The sequence below is a fragment of the Tasmannia lanceolata genome, unplaced genomic scaffold (assembly GCF_043159265.1).
Source record: "Tasmannia lanceolata isolate RefF3 unplaced genomic scaffold, GAP_Taslan_0.1 ptg000007l, whole genome shotgun sequence".
In the NCBI taxonomy this organism is placed as follows: domain Eukaryota; kingdom Viridiplantae; phylum Streptophyta; class Magnoliopsida; order Canellales; family Winteraceae; genus Tasmannia; species Tasmannia lanceolata.
In genome coordinates, this window is record NW_027518684.1 from 6,152,442 (window position 1) to 6,169,447 (window position 17,006).

The window sequence follows — 17,006 nt, forward strand, 5'->3', positions numbered from 1 at the left end:
AATAGCACAAAATAAATTGGAGCATCATTGTCAAAACAAAGAACTGGAAACAAAACGCCCTGGTAAGAATTCCTATAATTACATCATCCTCAAGGGGTTGATCAATGGGTTCTCTGAAACAACCAGTTACTCCAAAAGCTTAAGCTGTTAGAGCTTGTGTTATATATAAGCACACTCATCTTCGTTCCTGGCCTTTTTTCCTTACAAATGGCATAGGTAGCCATTGTTTTGAATTGGCTATACACGCAAATTTTTAATATCAAGGAGTTATTCGATTTTGAACCTAGAACCTGCCTCCTGCTGTGAGGCACTAGCTAAGATACAATCTGAAACAACCCATAGATCTGATACCATGTGAAACAACCAACTACTCTAAAAGCTTAAGCTGTTAAAGTTGGTGTTATTTAATCACAGGATCATGTGACCACAATGCAATAAGGGGCAATGAGTTGAACCAGGAATGACCCAGATCAGCCGAACCGGTGAGTTGAAACAGACTAAAGCAGTATCATGTTATTTCAAGAAATCTTTAGGAGAATTTTGTCATTGTACAACATTCAGAATAGCATTATCCAGATTATTAAATGAGTACCGTTATATTATCACATTTAATGACGTTATAAATAAGAAAGGGCAGTGTAACTATTCATGCCTGATTTACGACGTGCCCTGCCCAGAAAAATGTATTGAACCACAATTAAACTGCCCAATAAAATATAAAAAAGTGGTCGCAGAAATAAAGGGTAGGATGTTACAGAAGAGAGCGAAAGAGAGAGAGAGAGAGAGAGAGAGAGAGAAAACGGTAGCAGACTTCAGATTGCAGGCCTGTATGCTCAGAGACTGAAACAGACAGCTCGAATCTATTTCACACCACACTCCTCTCTCCCTCTCTTTATATTTCTTTTTTGCGAAAGATAAAAAAGACCAAGACATTTGTTAGGAGAGATGAGAATTCAAGGGAGAGAGAAAGGGAGGATTTTTTACGGTTTTGGTGGGCGAATGCCATTCGTCAAAGCCTTCTTTTTCGCAGGCTTCTGTTCGTGAAGGGATTGGTGGAATCAGTTTCTTTCAGAAGGGAGCCATGCAAACCCCCCATTTGTTATTATCCTTTTAGATTGGATTTTCTTTTTCTTTTTCATTTTTTCTTAACTTGGAATGACCATTATTTTATTTTATCTTATTTCATTTACCAGATGTAGTTCTGACGAAAATGGTAATGTCTCTACGTAAGATTGGATGGGTTTTCTTCATTTATTTTACGGTAGTTTTGTAAACTTATCAAATGCATGCAAATCCTTTGAAGTGTTTATTATATGTATGTACATATAGCTATGAGATAGGATGGTGGCAAAACTAAAAATATGGGTAATGTAATTTGCATTATGTTTTTTCAAAATATTAGTGTTGAAATTGTTTGAGTGGCCAAGCCATGAAACTCGATCGGAGATCTGTAATGACCTGATCACGACCATTCGTGAAGATCATCTCACGATCTCCAGACACATGCACACACCCACATGCATGGATTTTCAAATTATATCTATATTTATTGTTTTGCATAAGAATCATCTCCAACTGGATGTCTTCATAAAACTAATTATCATTAGGGACTTAGGGAGAGGATGGGTTTACAGCATCGGTTTATGAATCAGCATGGGTCATGTTTGAGATGAAAAGCCTCTTCAATTTGGAGATGAAAAGTCTTTCCATGAAATTATCTTGGCCCTTTATCCGATAATGAATGATCCTAAAAGATGGGCATGTTGAAAGTGAAAAGTTTCTCCTGGCTGGAATGGAAAAATCTCTCCATTCATAACCAATGCCGGAGTATGCTTTAGAAATTCGAATAAGGATATATGAACAATGTCCAAAAATAGGGCCCACATGCTTCAGAAATTCATCTTGTGTACCCCACCATGGAGATGCCACTAGGAATCTAGGATCATATAATGACTTCATCTGCAAAGTTGGGTCCCACACGATGAACAGTTCACATCATGCAGCGACCACATGGGTCAATGTCAGGTGCGTCGGATTCACACCTCTACGTTAGTTTTTACAAAGTTTTTATTATATTTTAGATTCAGATTAGACTTTTTAAATGAGAGAGTAAATATTAGTCAGTTTTTTTCTATCACTATATGAGATGGATTTCATTGTATTTGATTTTCTTCTCTCTGTTTTGGATCTAGTGATAAATTTGCTCCCCATTTATACTGCATTTGTCAGATAGCATCTATGAATAGAGAAATTTAAAGGGGCATTTATATTTGCAGGCTCCTTATAATTGCACTGCCATGCTTTTATAATTGTACTAATTCATCTTGTCTTCTATTATTTAAATAGCTCTCAAAGGTTATTACAGTTCCCAAAGCTCTCAGAAGCCAATTAAAAAAGAAAAGACAAGCAGGGTTTGTGCAATTATTAAGACATGGTAGTACCAATATCAGTACCTTAATTGTAATTTATGAATTTGTTGCAGAAAGAAATAGTAGTTACCAACACTGCAGCAGTAACTTCCGCAACTCTAGGCTTTATTACACTGTTGCTCCCTGTAAACTCTGTCAAAAACCACAAGGCCATGCCTCTGCCACTTCCAATTAGAGTGAAAAAGAGGAGAGGGTGGAAAATGGTAAAAATGAAAGCAGAAGAAAAGGAAAAGAAAGTGAAGGTATGGAGCATTTCTGGCTTTTAACATGTTGTGGAATGCCTTTATAAAAGGTCCAACTTCTCTGTTTACAAACAGTGGAACAGACCCAAATCATGTTGGCTGTATTTTATTTATTTAAAAGAAGAAAAAAGGGAAGAAAATAGAAAAGGAAGGTCATAACTCATGACAGTAATGGAGATTCTTCTGTCAGTCTAGAGCCTTTGCTGAAGTTTTAGAGAGTCTGGTCCATAGTACAACCTTGCAGAACAGGTAACGGGAAGGGTTAATTATCAGTACTCGTTAAGTTACAAAAATACCCACCTTTTGCTGAGAAACACACTATATAACTAAATGTCTCCGTGGTCCTTTTAATCATGGTTTAAAATTTTGGTTTCGGTGCCGGTTTCGGACCCCTGAAATTTCGAAATTTCGGTGGTAATAATTTAAAAAGCTTATTTAATTCATTTCGGCGAACTTTCGGACCGAAATTCCGAAATTTCGGCCAAAATTTAGTAACATTTGTTTAAAAAAAAATTCATTTTCTTGAAATTTCGGACCGAAATTCTCGAAATTCTGAAATTTGATAAAGGCCAAATTTCGGTTCCGGTCCCCACCGAACTCTTAAGAAATTTTGGATTTCGGCCGAAATTTAAAACCATGCTTGTAATCACCAAACTACCCCTGTAGGTCCATGTCTTCATTGTGGGACCTAAGTGCCCAAAAATGAGCAAATCATCCTATGAGACTCTTTAGTATTATTATCCAATGGGAAGTGATATATTCGCCCCCGTTTCTAGTTTTCTTACTTGGGGCAATCCCCTCTAGCGTATTTATGATGACTAATCTTTTACACTAGAGGGAGCTGTCCGAAGTTTAAAAAAAGGTGACTTAGACAGTCTTATATGTAGTTTGAAGAAATGTAGTTTGAAGAAATTTACTTAATGTGATTCGATGGATCAATACGGGCTCTCTTACCCCTTAAAGATGTATTGACTAGGGCTGCAACTTGGGTTGGGTTTTATCCCAACCCGCATCGACTTGACCTGAAAATAGCTTGGGTTGAGTTCATGTTTCTAGGGTTTCGGGTCGAGCCGCGTCTAAGATCCAAAAGCCCGTATGAATCTCGGGTTGAGCCGGGTTTGAAGGGGCCAGACCCGAGTTACTTAAGTTCTGTATTTTTTTTTTCTAAAACTTTGTTACTTTAAAAGTGAAAACTTAAAAGTAAAACTCACGCACGCATGCAATCACAGGGGCTCTTTCCATCTTATGTTCGTTTCCCCGATTTAGCTCTAGGGTTTCAAGTTTCAACTAAATAGTTAATGCACTAAATAGTTTGTTGTTTATCTCATATGAGTATAATCATTTACATTTGGTAATGTATCAATTTATTCTCTTTGGACTAGTTATTAGTTAATGCACTAAAGAGTTTGACATGCTTGAATTTTTCTACTTCTATGAGTTGAGTTGCCTTGCCAAACTAGAGTTTTCCTTAAAAAATTGCGTCAACGTAAAAAAAAAACCCGACCCGACCCGAGATTTATCACGGGAAGGGCCGGGTTTGGGAATCGTGGGTATCATGGGTTTTCCAGGAAAAAACCCGACCCGACTAGAGATGTTTCTCAGGTAGGGTTAGGTTCTTCAAAACCCGACCCGAGTTGCAGCCCTAGTACTGACACAAAAGAAGTGCTAGATCAGATTGAAGACTACCCGGTTACTTTCTAGTAAGTGTGAATTTGGTTGATTGTATTTTTCTTTTGCTATTTCCTTTTTTCGTGTTTGGCTTGTATGACCATCTCGGTTGCCTTTGGGCTTGCTTCTCATTTAATAAAATTAATGGCGCCATTCAGAAGATGTGAATGATTAGGTAGACAATTATCAATGCTATAAGGATCAATTCTTGGGTTCCATGTGCAATAAAGACTGTTGATCTTATAGAATATGATAAGCCAGCAGCTACATGTTCTTGATCTCATGCTGAATGGATATCCCATATGCAGGATAACGGACATGATGGAATTAGCTTTTCTTGGCTGATGGATCAAAGCCTTATGATCATCTAATCAAGGTCATCTAATTTGCATTTTAATTACCTAAATTGTGGTTGCCGATCGAATCAACAGATCCAATGACATAGGCATGGCAAAAGGAGGGTCCGAAAAGTGTCTATTTTAGAAATTTTAAACTTTAATTTATGTCACACGAAGAACATATATACATACACAGGAGAAATTATATGATGAAAGGCAGTATAATTGTATAAACACGTAAAGTTGGTTCTTACCACTCTCGATATTTGATCCAACAAAAGGCGAGCTGCTGTTGGATCAAATATCAAGGATGGGATGATGAGTACATATCTATACGGGCTTTTATCATATAGTTTCTCCTATACAGATACTTCTAGTAGGGAAAAATACGAGTCCAATTAGTACGGCACCCGTAGAATACATCAAACAACTGATGACCCAGATATACATTATGATTTATGGAGGCTAAGATGTTCATAGAGATACAATGTATGAACAAGTAAGGAGATAGGCTGTAAATTTCCTTGTACTCTTATATTTCAATGCTCATGCCCAAATGTTGTTTTGGTCTTGTGTTTCACATGCCCTTCTTCAATGTCGGTGAGCTGAGTAGGACAGGATTTAGGGGCTTTTCAGTCAATTCACAAGTGGGGGTGAATGTTGGGTTCTCAAACAAAGTGGCCTTTTCTGTAATATTCTACGAAACAAAGGGTATTTATTCTTTACACCCTTCCAAGTTCCAACTACGCAGTAAATCCGGAATTAAACACTAACATCCTCATCTTTGCCAAAACCGGTAAAAGGGGAGTCCTAGAATGTCCTGAGCTATTTATAACACCCATGAGAGAGTCCCCTCGAGCAGCCCTGCCGAGGTGTGTACTTTGAATCCTAAGAAAAGGAAAACCATGATTCTCCCCACCCACCCTCCTTCCACATTCCTTTCTATTTTCTTCTAAGAGAGATAAAAAAAACAAGAGAGAAAGATGAGGAACAGATCCTCCAAGCATTGCAAGGAAACAGAAAAACTTAAGCTCAAAGAAGAGCCTCATCTCTCTGGTGCTTATATCCGAAGCCTTGTCAAACAGCTCACCTCTTCAAGAACCAAAGAACCCATGAACCCAAAGGCCTCAGATGGTCAAGATGGAGATGGGTCTCCCCAAAACTTGGCTAATTTTAGTGAAACACAAACCCAACCCCAACCTCAACCTCCACAACCCAAGAAGCAAGTTAGGAGGAGGCTCCACACTAGTAGGCCTTACCAAGAGAGGCTACTAAATATGGCTGAGGCAAGGAGAGAGATAGTCACTGCACTGAAATTTCATAGGGCTGCAATGAAACAAGCAAATGAGCAACAACAGCAAAAACAAGCAAACCCACAACCCCCTACATCTTTAGACCCAAATGAAAGTATCAAACCTAGGAAAAACCCTAGAATATACCCATCAAATATAACCTTCTCTAACTACCACAATAACCCCCACTTCTCATCTTTCTCTCCACCCCCTCGTTCTTTCTCTTGGCCTTCCCCCCCTATTTCACCAAAACCCATTACTGAAACTCTCAATCTCACCCTCCCAAACCAACCCTTGGGCCTTAATCTCAACTTCCATGACTTCACCGACATAAACACTGACTTCTACCACAACAACAGTGAAAGCCCATCAATCCACTCAGCATCTTCTTCATCTTCTCCTACTCTTTCATTAACCGAAATTCCTTCGGCCGCAAACGGAGCCTTACATCAAGCGATGGACGATGTGGAAATGGCGGAGATTAGATCCTTAGGACAGCAACATGAGATGGAATGGAATGATACTTTGAATTTGGTTACATCTGCTTGGTGGTTTAAGTTCCTTAAGACTATGGAGTTTAGCCCTGAGAGAAATAAAGAGATGGGAAATGATGATGGTTTTCACCTGTTTGATGAGGTGATGGACATTCCCGCTTGGTTGAATGACGGTGTTGTGGGGAATGCTAATGAGAGCTGCTTCTTACAACAGCATTTGGATGAATCTTATTCTGAGTGGTTGCAAGATGCTAACTTGCCTTGGTAAGAAAAAAAAAGGACTAACATTTTTTGGATTCTTTGATTTGGTTTTTGTTATGTTTTATCAAATTTAAGGACTAATCATGGCAGTGATGAGGAAATTAGGTTATTATTATCATCTTAACATTAGGGTTCTGATTCACTTGATTTTTTATATATTATTGTTTTTTTTTTTTTTTTTTTTTTTTTTTTTGCAGCTTGGATATTGGAGAAATTGAAGGGATGGATGGTGAGTGGTTAGCTTAGTCAGATTGATTATTTTTGTCCTCTGATCTTTGTTTTTCATGTAGCTAATAAAGCTTGCTGCGAAATGGCAAGTGAATCAAGGAAATAATGTAGTGATTGAGGAGTTTTGAATCTCCTATGGAATATTAAAGCCAATGACTCTCTACAGTCTGCATCTCTCTCTCTCTCTCTCTCTCTCTCAATTTCTACTCTGGATCATTTTTCTGGAAAATTATTATTGATAATAAGGAAAACAAAAACAAATACAAATACAAATACCAAAAAAAAAAAAAAAAAAAAAATTGTTAATACGGGGAATGAAGGTAGCATGAGCTTCTAATTTGGTGTGTCATCCAAATCCCCACCCAAGCTCTGCTTTCTACAATGCATGGCAACCATTCCTCTTGTGGGCTCGTCATCAATTGGGCTAACTGTTTGAATAACCTTAATCGTTCAATCAATAATTATTTGCAGATTAAATCTGAATGATTCGTCTTAACCTTCCGTTTGTGAGCCATCACGGTAGACAGTTTATCATATTACAATGGCCCAAGTGTGAAACTACCAGTTACTCCAAAAGCTTACTCCAAAAGCTGTTAGCTTAAAAGCGTTTGGAGAAAGGCGTTTTTAATCTTTTATACTTTTAACACTCCCCTCCCGTGTGGCCCCTCTTTCTTGGGTTGGCCTACACGTGGCACATGTGGTTCCTCGCTTTGGGTTTAGCTATTGCATGTGGAATTTGCTATCCGGGAGGTTTGAATTCTGCACCTTAACTCTGATACCATGTAGAACTACCAATTACTCCAAAAGCTTAGAAAAGCGTTTTTAATCTTTTATACTTTAACATTGAGGATGAACAAAAACCAATTAGAAAAGAAGATAAAATCTTTGGATGCCACTCAAATTGACCCTTGTTAGTGAATAAGATTATTTAATTTAATTTTATACTAAGGAGTTGACTATTTACCCAATGATAGAGCAGCCACGAAATGCCTTTCTGCTAAAGTCCCTAGCAAATCCCATATCTTATACATGTAATTTCTTCTATAACGATTAAAATGTCCTACAATGTAAATTTTTTTGACTATTTAATTTCCTAATAATATATCATTTACCTTTCTTATTATATATCCATTATAGATGAGTTCTTATATGGTCGTCCTGTCTTCATGCAGGGTGTAGAAAAAACCAGTAGGGTCCACATATTTGAATGATCTAAACCATTCATTTGTTGTGCCTTGACTTAGATTGATTCTGCCCTAGAAACCTTCTCCATAGGATGATTCCAACCCTCCTATCTGGTGACGTTAAAAATGGAGGGCACACTATACAAACCTCCATATGTTAAGATCATCCTATGAACAGATTTTTTAGGACACAGCCAATCTGTCAGAACTCAAAAATGAAGGGTTTTGATAAACCAACTGTGTGGGATCCACTGTTTCTTTTATTGGCTACACTCTGCATGAACTTGAGCTCACCGTATACACTCTAGCATACCATAGCAGGCATATGCGTTTGAACTCAAATATGATTCGGTGCAAATAATGGCTTAAGGCAGGTTTGGATACCCACAAGATTTAGATTTGGGTTTCTCACATTTGCAGTTGAGATTTGGAACTGGATCAGATCCTTAGATTTCCAAATCAGCTACGACAGTGAAAAAAAAATCCCATTTTCAAATCTGCTCTGCAAGACATTATTTGGAAATCAATATTTGTGGCAATTACCTTCACCCTCGCTGCTCCTCGACCTTGCTGCAGCATCAGTATCTTGTATCCAAAACTCAAATCTAAATCCAAATACAAAAACATGAGGTATCCAAACGTAGCCTAATAGTTTTAGTAATGATATGGTTAACGGCTTCCAAGGCTTTAATGGCCAATTTCAAATAAGACCCAACGATTAAATCAAAATTATCTTCTAAATGAGTGCCAATATTTCCTGGCTTCCGTCTAGGCCCTCAAAATTTCCGGTCAATCTCACTGCAACCGTAACTATATCCTGATCAATCAATCTCTTCCTCCGCTCCCATGTCTGCTGTCTTCTTCCCGGTAATGGGCAACTTAGCTAACTTCCCTCGCCAGAGAAAACGAGATCATCCAGAGTTTGGTTTTCTGAGCCCCCCACTGGCAGTGTTCTACGCAGAAAATCTAGCCAAAAAAAGGGTAAAAAAAAGGCAAAAGCAGATAAGAGGCCTAATGTTACCATCCATTCCTCCTGTAAATGAAGCCAACATCATAAGATCTCATGTAAGGAGCACAAAACATATGGACTGGCTTGACCTTATTTAGACACTTGGAACTTTTGACTTCAAGAACATTCAGTTTTTCTGAAGCAAAAAAATAATGATTTCCCATTAGGACCACAGCCTAAGAACCCAACAATAATGTAGAACAAAAAGAAGATAATCAAACCCTGAGAGCCTGATGGTTTACTGTATTATTCTTCGGACAAGAGAATGCAACTAGTCCAAAACTGCTATGATGGCGTCCACAACTTCTTGGGTCGTGCTTGTTCCTCCAAGATCTTTGGTCCGGTACTTGCCTTCTGCTATCACACGCTTGACAGCAGTTTCTAATCGATCGGCAAATGAAGGGAACTGCAAATGCCTCAACATCATTGCAGATGATAGGAGCAAGGCAACTGGGTTTGCCTTCTTCTCTTCCATTAGTTCCTCATTCCCTACATTGCCTGCCGAAGCACCTTGCTCGAATATAGCATGGTTGGCGCCGACATTGCCTGCAAATGGTGAAACCCATGAATAATTTGACGTGAGGATTGGGGATTTTTACAGATCATGTAAGAAACAATGTAGGGATGTCAATTTGCCTTTATGACCGCGTGGCGAGCCCGCGCGTCAATGAAGAGTACTGTAGTTACAGTAACGGATGGATAGATATTTATGCATTACGTGTTTACGAGTCTGTGTCTCAAAGAATAAGTCAGCATGTGGTTCATGATTTTCTTATATTCCAATCCATAGGTAAAAATTCTTTCAACACAAACTGGTGAGATGATGTTTTTCATTTAAAGTCTGATCACCCACAACCAATGACACTGCTGGTAATTAGTTAATGTAGCCTTCAAAAAAATAAAAAACTAATGATACTCTGACTTATATTAAATAAACAGATGGAAGTAGAGAAAGGAATTGAAAATGTTGGGGGTATCTTGGTGATAAGTACCTCCGGGCATGACACCGGTGCCTCCAGCGATACCAGCTGCTGTGTTTGCCACTAGGTTGCCATACAGATTTGGTGTCACCTGAAAATTTGAATAAGACGGAATTAACTCCAAAAGATGATCAAATGTAAACGGCTGGGTAGTAGAAATAGTAGTGAAGCACACCCAACATGCCAAAACATTTGCACAATTATGGGGTAAACTGTAAGACATGTTACTACATAGAAACTAGTTCTTTAAGTAAAGGATACAGAACATCTGAAAAATTGAAATGCATTCAAACCAAGATTCCAAAGCCGAATATTATTGCAGATAGTAAGGTTTTCTTTTCTTTTCCAAATTTAAGAAAAAATAAGATATACTAACATTCAGTGAAAACATAAGGAATGGCAGACTCAACTATATTCACAAAATCCACATCAACTTCTAGTGAAATTGTAGCATTCCATGGCATATATGTACTAAACTATATAGTCCATCCAGCACCCTTCAGTTCATAAGACAAACATATTATAACATCTGAATATCATGAAATCGGACATCTTTCAGGAAATCATATGACTAAGATTTGTTACACATGTTCAAGTTGCATAGCAGATCATTTTCATGGGGTTCAAATCAAATCATCGGATCTGAATCATAAATTATTCATTAAAACTACAGAGAGCAGCCGGAAGACACGCTGGTGTCAGGGAGTGTCCTTGTAATGGGGGTATATGACTTGACTGTAGCCTATACATCAAGAAAAGGGCACAGTTCTGAGAAAGGAGAATGTATTACGGGTGACGGTTCGCTGGGATTGTATCGACCAGCCCCGAACCCAATCTGATTCAGGTTTGACATTCCAACCTATCAGGCTGAAATTTCACACGCCCAAAAAAATTGGGTTGGGTTTAGCCTATAAGACCCACTCCAACCACAACCCGTTCACTCAACAAGCAACACACATACAGAGACACAAACAAACAAGCTCTCTTTTATCTGTAACTCCCTCTCCCTAAGATTCTCAAAAGACTAAAACTTCACTTCTAAAGCAGGCATTTCCCCCTCTAGTTATCCTGTTTCTTTGGCATCAGTTTTTGTTTGACCCATTTCTTTTGCAATCCCTAACATGCAAACGTAACTCTCCATTGCAGCTATCCTACTATCTAAGCCATGACATGTGAAGGGAAAACCCCAGGCAGAGGAGAAAATGATACATTCAAAAGTCTGTTGACAACAAATCAATTATATCCTTTGTCACAGGTTCAAATAGATGTTACTTCTGCTAACATGTGGGAGTCCTTCAAGGCTTTTGGGTCATTGTCAGGTTTGTTCCCTGACAAATTGTTTCAATAGAAATTCAAGAACAAATTGTGTGTGCGCTTGCATCAACGTTACTTAAAATTAGGTGTGTATTAGTACCTCTCTCCTCCAAACATACCTCTCTCCTCCAAACATCCAAGCACACGAATTTTGTCCCTAAACCTACAAATTTTTCAAAACAAAAATGCTCTTTTCTTCTCAGCTCCCCTAATTCAAACCATACAAACTTTTTCCTTTGGGTTCTTCATCAATTTATCTTTCACTTAAGCCCATTTTTTCATCTCTTTCTCCACCCATGTTCCAACCCTATATTTTCCTATTCATCTCTCATATGTCATCAACTAGGTTTGTTAAGTCTACAACATTATTCGCTCACTCCTAGCTCAATTGCCTCCATACGCCTTATTCCAACTTCACCCCCATCTTGCAATTGTCAAATCCGTGGCAGACAATCATACAGTTGTGGACTGATATATTGCTACAATCCACAGTCATTGCTATGATCTGCAGTCTTCTTATGCCTCTCTTGAATTGGCACATCATATGGGAGACCTAGCACTCACCTCACGCTCCCAACGCTTCATGGATTTTGCATACGAATGCCTTTCACCCCATTACAGATGATGATACAGGTAACATGAGTTCCTCGCACATTCTGATTCCTTTCACATTACAAAGTGTGATGACGCTCACATTAATGGGGTGTCTGTTTCATCGCCTTTTGGCTTATTTTATGGACGTGGAAGCTCCTTGCTAGAGGTACCATACGGGCAACCTATTTGATATTCTTAGATGTTTGTGGCAGATGCAGTAGTGTTAACTTACAGGGCAATCTTTGTTTCTTCCACAAAAATAATCTGCCCGGGAACCGGAAATATTTCTTCCCCTTGCTTAAAATATTAAAATCCTATTTTTTCTTCTTGTTTTACCCATCACATCTCACCCTAAACCCTGTGTCCATTAATCTTGCCAAAACCTACGTCTGCAGTTTTCCAACATACGTCTGCACCCCTCCAAACCTACCCTAAACCTAGTAAAAATATCTTTTCAATCTAATCACATATTTTAGGATCCAAAGACCTATTTTCGCCCATCCTTTTCACCCCTATTCTCTACTACAACAATCTACTCTTGCTAGTAAATTCAGATCCCTATAGGCTGCTCAGCCTATTTCCTTTACCCATACCTTAATGCTTTTCCTAGTAGACTCAGTTTGGTATCAGAGCAACATATCCATATCTAGAGCTTTCCCTCCATAGATCATCATACATCAAGATGTTAGCTATCCAAAAAAGTGAGGAGTCAGTTCATCGCATTTTTATTCATCGTCCGCTAGTATCATGTGTTTGCAGTTTTGTTTTGCAATGGTTTGGGGTTTAGTGGGACTTCCCTTGCTCATTGAAGGAACAGTTTCAGATCAGGTGGAAGTTTCACCTTAAAGAGAAGGGCGCTTTCCTTTGGGTTGTTGTTCCTTTGCAATCTTATGTTCATTGTGGAAAGCTAGAAACCGGTGCATTTCAATGCCATGGAGAGTTTTTTTTTTTTTCTGTTCTTTTCTTTTCATTTCATTTTTTTTATTTGTGGGGGGGGGGGGGGTCCCATACATTGATGTTTTTAGGAGAAGGAAGAAAATTTTAGCATGTCAGTTGGCAGGGTCCCATATATTGATGTTTTTAGGAGAAGGAAGAAAATTTTAGCATGTCAGTTGGCCAAAAGAAAAGGAATGCTGGTTGGAATCCTCTGCCCCATGGATCCATTGAACTAAATTTTGATGGATGCTTGTGGGGAGATCCCAATCCGGCACGAATAGCAATGGTCTTTAGAGACAACAATCGTGAGATAGCGTGGGCATTCTGTGGTCCTATTGGAATTGCAGACCCTAAGGAGGCTAGGGTGAAGGCGCTACTTACAGGTCTCTGCATCTTCTTCGACAATTTCTGGGGCAGTCTTATAGTGGAAGGGGACTCTTAAAGAAGAAGTGACTTGACAATCACATAAAAGTAGTGGACCTTGGAAGATAGATTATATAATGAACGATATTGGCAACCTAACTAGCGAGAGGAAAGTTCCCTTTAGCCATGTCATAAAAGAGGCTGATGATTCCACTGATTCCTTGGCCAAGGAGGTTAGTAGGATTCTTTAGTGGAGGGGCAGCCTCTGCCCCTTCTTTAATTGTAGCTACCATTATCTATTTGAGTTCTTTAATAAAGTTGTTATCCTTTTCCAAAAAAAAAAAATGATTAACTCAGATAAATATGATGCAACAAAAAGTATATAAAATAAACCTACATTATGATATCAACTCATTATAACAGAAATTAGCAATAAAGTTTCCATATTATAGTCAAATCCATATAAACAACCAGTTTGAGGCCTTCAGATACATCAAAACATATAAACCCATCAAGCAAGTGGACATATGAACTAGAAGAGTGTCAATAGTATAGTAACATACCATGACATCAAATTGCTCAGGTTTTGAAACAAGTTGCATGCAGCAGTTGTCCACAATAATCTCGTTGTACTTTATCCCAGGGTACTTTGTAGCAACCTCCCGACAAGATTCTAAGAAGAGGCCATCTGCTAGTTTCATAATGTTGGCTTTGTGTACAGCTGTCACTTTCTTTCTGTTGTTGAGGTACGCATACTCAAAAGCATACTGTGCAATACGCTCCGAACAGAACTTTGTTATCACCTAGCAAATCCGCTAAATGAGAAACAAACACATTTCTAGAAACAGCATCTCGAAAAGGATAAAAAAGAAAAGGAAAAGAAAGGATAAAAACTAATGAGAAACAAGACATTTTTGGGGGAAGCTAGAGATGACAAGAAGATGTCACGGGCTTATTGCGGTAAGCTTCATGTATTACATGGAACCCATGTCATAAAATGAATATAAGTGCACCAACATGAAATTGACAATTTGGCAACGGAAAGCAACCAATAAGCACTTATGGAACATAAATATGCATTACCAAAATGACTTAACCATCTTCTACCAAACCATTCTGTAATTTGATGAGAGTGGAGATGGGGTTCTATTTGGAAGGGAGTGTGGGTATGAACCCTAACCATAATGAAAAGGAGGAGAAGGGTCTGGGGTTGGACTTACTGTTGGAGCCGAGACAACTGTTAAGAAAGTAGACGGATTGGAAAAGGAGGACCAATTTCATTAGGCCCTGTTCGTTTAAGATTATGACAACAGATTGTGAGTCCGAAACCAATTATTGAACTCAAAATTACATTTGATATTGTGTCCGATAATTGGCTTCGGGCTCACAATAGTTTTTCATAATCTTAAACGAACATGCCAAAACAAACAGGGCCTTAGTTGATCATTGAGGGAGACTCCCTCAATGTAGTCGAGAGGCCAAGAATGGGATCGAGCTACCCGTGGAGATTCGCAAATAGTTCTGAAGAGATTTGGGATGCTCTTGAGGGGATGAACACAGAGATTAGACATGTATGGAACTCGACAAACTCAGAGGCAGACTCGTTAGCATGTGCGTGGGTTGGTAGAGATGGGCTACAGCTATTCGACTTTCCTCCACCTTGAGGGACCTTAGGGGGTTTGCTTCTGGGGTATATTTTTGGCTTTAATCCTTGTATCTTTCTATTTTTTATTTCTTGAGTGATCTTGCTAGTGACCTCCTATGTCATCCGGCTTCTTATTAATAAAATAACCATTCAAAAAATAGTAAAAGGTAGCAATCACCACAATTCTTCTCATTAATAAAATAACCATTAAAAAAAATAGTAGAAGGTAGCAATCGCCACAATACCCTCTTAGCACCGTTACTTGTTCTTCCTCAGATAGTAATTTCTCCCTAAGTTCATTTACTAAGATACCATTGCCACAGTAACACTAGGTAAAATTCTAGACCCTAACTCCCCCTCAAAACACCATCCATCTCAAATTTCAACAGGCAAACCCATAGAAAACCCAAAAAGAAAAAAGAAAATGACGAATTAATACCTTAAGGCTCTCAACTACACCAGGAACAACCTCATGTTCAAGTCCCGCATACTCCCCCTCAGTATTCTCCCTAATCACAACAATATCAACATTCTCGTGGCGAGTCGGGAGCCCTTCGAGATTAAAACAATTAACAAGCGAAGCATAGAGATCAAGCTCCTTCCTGAACTGAACATTGAGCGAGCTAACACCACCTCCGACCGGAGTCGCGAGCCCGCCCTTCAAACAAACCTTGTTCTTCTTGATCGAATCCATAACCTCCGGCGGGACCTTCGTCATATCGCCGTGAACATCATACGTCTCAAAATAGACCGGAGCGTGCATTGCCTCCATCACCTGCTCTACGGCGCCGGTCACCAGAGGCCCGATCCCGTCTCCCGGAATTAGGGTTACTGGTCTCGGAGACCCGTCTCCCGGCCGAGGCATGTAGGTCACAGATCTCCTGCTTTCGAACCCTAACCCTAACCCTAACCCTAGATGGGGAGGATCTAGGGGGGAAGAGATTGATTTTCGAAGAAGCTGATTCAAGAATGGTAGGGTTCTTCTCGTTGCCATGGGGATTTTTAGGGTTTTTTTTTTTTTTCAGATGGGAGTCGAAGAACGAATGCAGTGTTTGCTTGGAACTGAGACGGCGATTTCTCGATCGGATATTCTGGTCAAATTGATGCGAAAAGTAGTATAATTCATCTCCATGCACCAAAGCAGTACAGACGAGATTTCTCCTTACCTGGTGCACTTGCGGCAATAGAATACAGGACCCGTGAGTAACGATATACAGGCCGTTCATCTATCTACCTAGACCCGTGAAGGATTAACTCAAATGGGCTACTGATAAGTGTTTGGATAATTACGCTAAATTATCTTGTCTCTTACTGTTTAACCATCTGTCAAAGCCTCAAAGGCAACCCCAAACTCTAAATTGTCAGAGTGAACCCGACCCGAACCAACTCTACTCTCATCCAATGAAGGCTAACCAAGGTTTTAAATTTCGGAATTTCGGTGAGGACCCAAACTCCTAAACCGAAATTGCTGAAATTTACGAAATTTCCGCAATATTTAAGGTAAAATATTAATTTTTTATTCCTTTACATAATTCCGGCCCAAAAAATGACATTTCAAGCGCCTGTTACCGAATTTTGGGATTTCGGCTAAAATTTCAGTTTCGGATAGGACCAAAATTACCTCCGAAACTGAAATTTAAAACTATGAGGCTAACACGACCTAACCCGAAAATTTAATATCTCAACCGGAAACCTAAATCCGAATCCGAACCGACTTGACTCTCAACCCGATGAAGGCTAATCCGACCCAACCCGAAAATTTAATATCTCAATCCAAACCTGACCCGGCCCAATTTCCCAATTTGGGTAGGGTCGAGTCGGGTTGACCCAATTATGGCGATATCTTTCCCTTTCAAGTCCACATTTTAAAAATACAAAACAAAAATGGTAAATTTTTTTTTTCAAATGTCGGGCGGGTTGGGTCAACCCGACACCTCAACCTGACTCGGGTTCAACTTCCCCAACCCGTACACAAACACAATCTGACCCGAGTTGCACCCATTAGGGTTGGGGCTAAGGCTCAATTGGT

At 39.2% G+C, this 17,006-nt stretch overlaps 2 protein-coding genes across 3 annotated transcripts; one reads left to right on the forward strand and one right to left on the reverse strand.

Annotated features, from left to right (window-relative positions):
• The first annotated feature begins 5,482 nt into the window (after positions 1-5,482).
• LOC143880862 (hydroxyproline-rich glycoprotein family protein) lies at positions 5,483-7,114 on the forward strand. Its single transcript, XM_077383837.1, has 2 exons — positions 5,483-6,727; positions 6,922-7,114. Exons 1-2 carry the CDS (start codon positions 5,661-5,663, stop codon positions 6,968-6,970), a joined length of 1,116 nt encoding a protein of 371 aa, XP_077239952.1. The 5' UTR covers positions 5,483-5,660; the 3' UTR covers positions 6,971-7,114.
• Positions 7,115-9,141: 2,027 nt separating this feature from the next.
• Positions 9,142-16,207, reverse strand: LOC143881610 (isocitrate dehydrogenase [NAD] regulatory subunit 1, mitochondrial-like). Of its 2 annotated transcripts, none has more exons than XM_077384795.1 (4): positions 15,417-16,207; positions 13,896-14,123; positions 10,138-10,216; positions 9,142-9,691 (listed from the first exon to the last, which is right to left on the reverse strand). In XM_077384795.1, the coding sequence occupies exons 1-4, from the start codon at positions 15,969-15,971 to the stop codon at positions 9,417-9,419; spliced, it is 1,137 nt and encodes a 378-aa protein (XP_077240910.1). In that variant the 5' UTR covers positions 15,972-16,207; the 3' UTR covers positions 9,142-9,416. The 2 variants fall into 2 exon arrangements, with proteins under 2 accessions (XP_077240910.1, XP_077240909.1); XM_077384794.1 differs by having other exon boundaries at positions 13,896-14,135; positions 15,417-16,204.
• Positions 16,208-17,006: the final 799 nt, after the last annotated feature.

What these genes read in the sequence shown, in the direction of transcription:
- LOC143880862 (XM_077383837.1), top strand. Translation starts at nt 5,661, where the DNA reads ATGAGGAACAGATCCTCCAAGCATTGCAAGGAAACAGAAAAACTTAAG. An exon ending in CAAGATGCTAACTTGCCTTG is followed by an intron (nt 6,728 to 6,921) that starts GTAAGAAAAAAA and finishes TTTTTTTTGCAG; the next exon opens with CTTGGATATTGGAGAAATTG.
- LOC143881610 (XM_077384794.1), bottom strand. Translation starts at nt 15,971, where the DNA reads ATGGCAACGAGAAGAACCCTACCATTCTTGAATCAGCTTCTTCGAAAA. An exon ending in CTGAGCAATTTGATGTCATG is followed by an intron (nt 10,217 to 13,895) that starts GTATGTTACTAT and finishes TCAAATTTTCAG; the next exon opens with GTGACACCAAATCTGTATGG. An exon ending in CACCGGTGTCATGCCCGGAG is followed by an intron (nt 9,692 to 10,137) that starts GTACTTATCACC and finishes CACCATTTGCAG; the next exon opens with GCAATGTCGGCGCCAACCAT.